We start from the raw sequence: 1707 nt of genomic DNA, 5'->3' as shown, positions 1-1707 counted from the left end.
TGCGACGCGAAGATGAATTAAATATTAGGTCGCAAAATAACTTCTGAGGATGACCGACCTGTGACTGCTCCGTGATGAGAAACTGTTTTTTTCAAATATGAGGAACAGGTCCATGATAGGGACCTGGCATTCAGATTTGTCTGACTTATTCCTTCTTCATTTTCGGACCCCAATTCCATTTAACTTTATTTTTTTTATCAAATTTTCCTTTAGATTCAGATAACTAGTACCTATGCACATGAATCTAACTCAAACAAATAAAGGAAACAATATTTTAACCTCAAGAAACTCTTCAATCTCAAACTAACTCAAGAACTAAAGAACAACATTTAAGACTCATCAATTTTCAACTTTCTTGAACAAACATCACTGAAATAAAAATGATTCGTATGGGTGAATGGACCAAACATTAAAGAAGACTTACATATGTTGTAGAATCAAATCCTTGAAAAAAACCACAATCAATTCCTTACGAAATGAAGAATCTCACTTTTCTCTTCTACTTTCTCTTGTGTCCTTCTCTTTAGAACACTAGCGTTAATTTCCAATTGTGCAAACTGAAACAAATAAGTTTTGACCCTTAGTTAATTCGCTAAAAATTACAGTAATACTGTATGGAAAAAACAAAAACATAATTTAAAAATTCAGATTGGACATTTCCTTATTTAAACAAACCAACTTCCAATGGTCATATCTCACTCATACAAACTCGAAATTGCACAAACTCGGCGTTCGAAGGATCATTCCAAGATATTTCCTACCATATATAGAAACACACCTAAATTACTTAAACACTATTTTAACACACTTAAAAAATTTCCAGATTTTTATATTCTAAAAAAAACTATTTCAAATTTCTAACTTCTTTCTAGTACTTTATAATTAAGGGGTGTTACAATATATCCCCTTGTAATTATTCATACTCGCATGAGCTTAATATTAGTAGGCTAACAGTGTAATAACTAACAGTCAACTCAAACACCCAAGAAGCAATGCAAATACCACATGCAATCTCATAAGTTAAAGAGTACAAAGAAGAGAATTAGTACCTTGGTCTATAGTTTCTCCGAATTCAAAAACATGTGGATATCTCTTCTTCATATCCTTCTCATCTTCCCAAGTAGCTTCCTCAACAAATTTGTTTTTCCAAAGAACTTTTATTGATGTTACTTTCGTAGTCCTTAATTTGCGAACATTGTGATCTAGAATCTGAACCGGAATCTCTTCATTAGATACGCTATCCTTGATCCCATTATCCTCAAATGGCATGATCAATGAATCATCACTCATGCAATTATTGAACATGGAGAGGTGCAACACCGAATGCACCTCCTCTAACTCTTGTGGTAGCTCCAACCCATGAGCTTCATTACCCAAGCTTTTTGATATTCTATAAGGGCAAATATATCGAGGACAGAGCTTCTCATTCTTACTAAAGAATATATCGAGGACAGAGCTTCTCATTCTTACCAAAGCTCATAATACCTTTCATGGGTAAAAATTTCAAGTATAAAAAATCATTTACTTCAAACTCTAACTCCCTTCTCCTAACATCAGTGTAGGATTCCTGACGACTTTGTGCAATTTTCAACCTCTCTTGGGTTACTTTGAAAATCATGTGCACTAAATTACGCACCTCTAACTGATATAATCAAAATAGAAACTCCATGAATTCTTACAACCTAATTAATATATAACCTCGCATAA

The 1707-nt window shown here is 33.3% G+C and overlaps 1 protein-coding gene across 1 annotated transcript; it reads right to left on the bottom strand.

Annotated features, from left to right (window-relative positions):
* Nucleotides 1-599: 599 nt before the first annotated feature.
* On the bottom strand, nucleotides 600-1464 carry LOC138340365 (uncharacterized). Its single transcript, XM_069292079.1, has 2 exons — nucleotides 1050-1464; nucleotides 600-610 (listed from the first exon to the last, which is right to left on the bottom strand). Exons 1-2 carry the CDS (start codon nucleotides 1462-1464, stop codon nucleotides 600-602), a joined length of 426 nt encoding a protein of 141 aa, XP_069148180.1.
* Between the last annotated feature and the right edge of the window lie 243 nt (nucleotides 1465-1707).

Source organism: Solanum lycopersicum, chromosome 12 (genome assembly GCF_036512215.1).
Source record: "Solanum lycopersicum chromosome 12, SLM_r2.1".
NCBI classification, from domain to species: domain Eukaryota; kingdom Viridiplantae; phylum Streptophyta; class Magnoliopsida; order Solanales; family Solanaceae; genus Solanum; species Solanum lycopersicum.
This window is presented reverse-complemented; position numbering and strand designations above follow the sequence as displayed.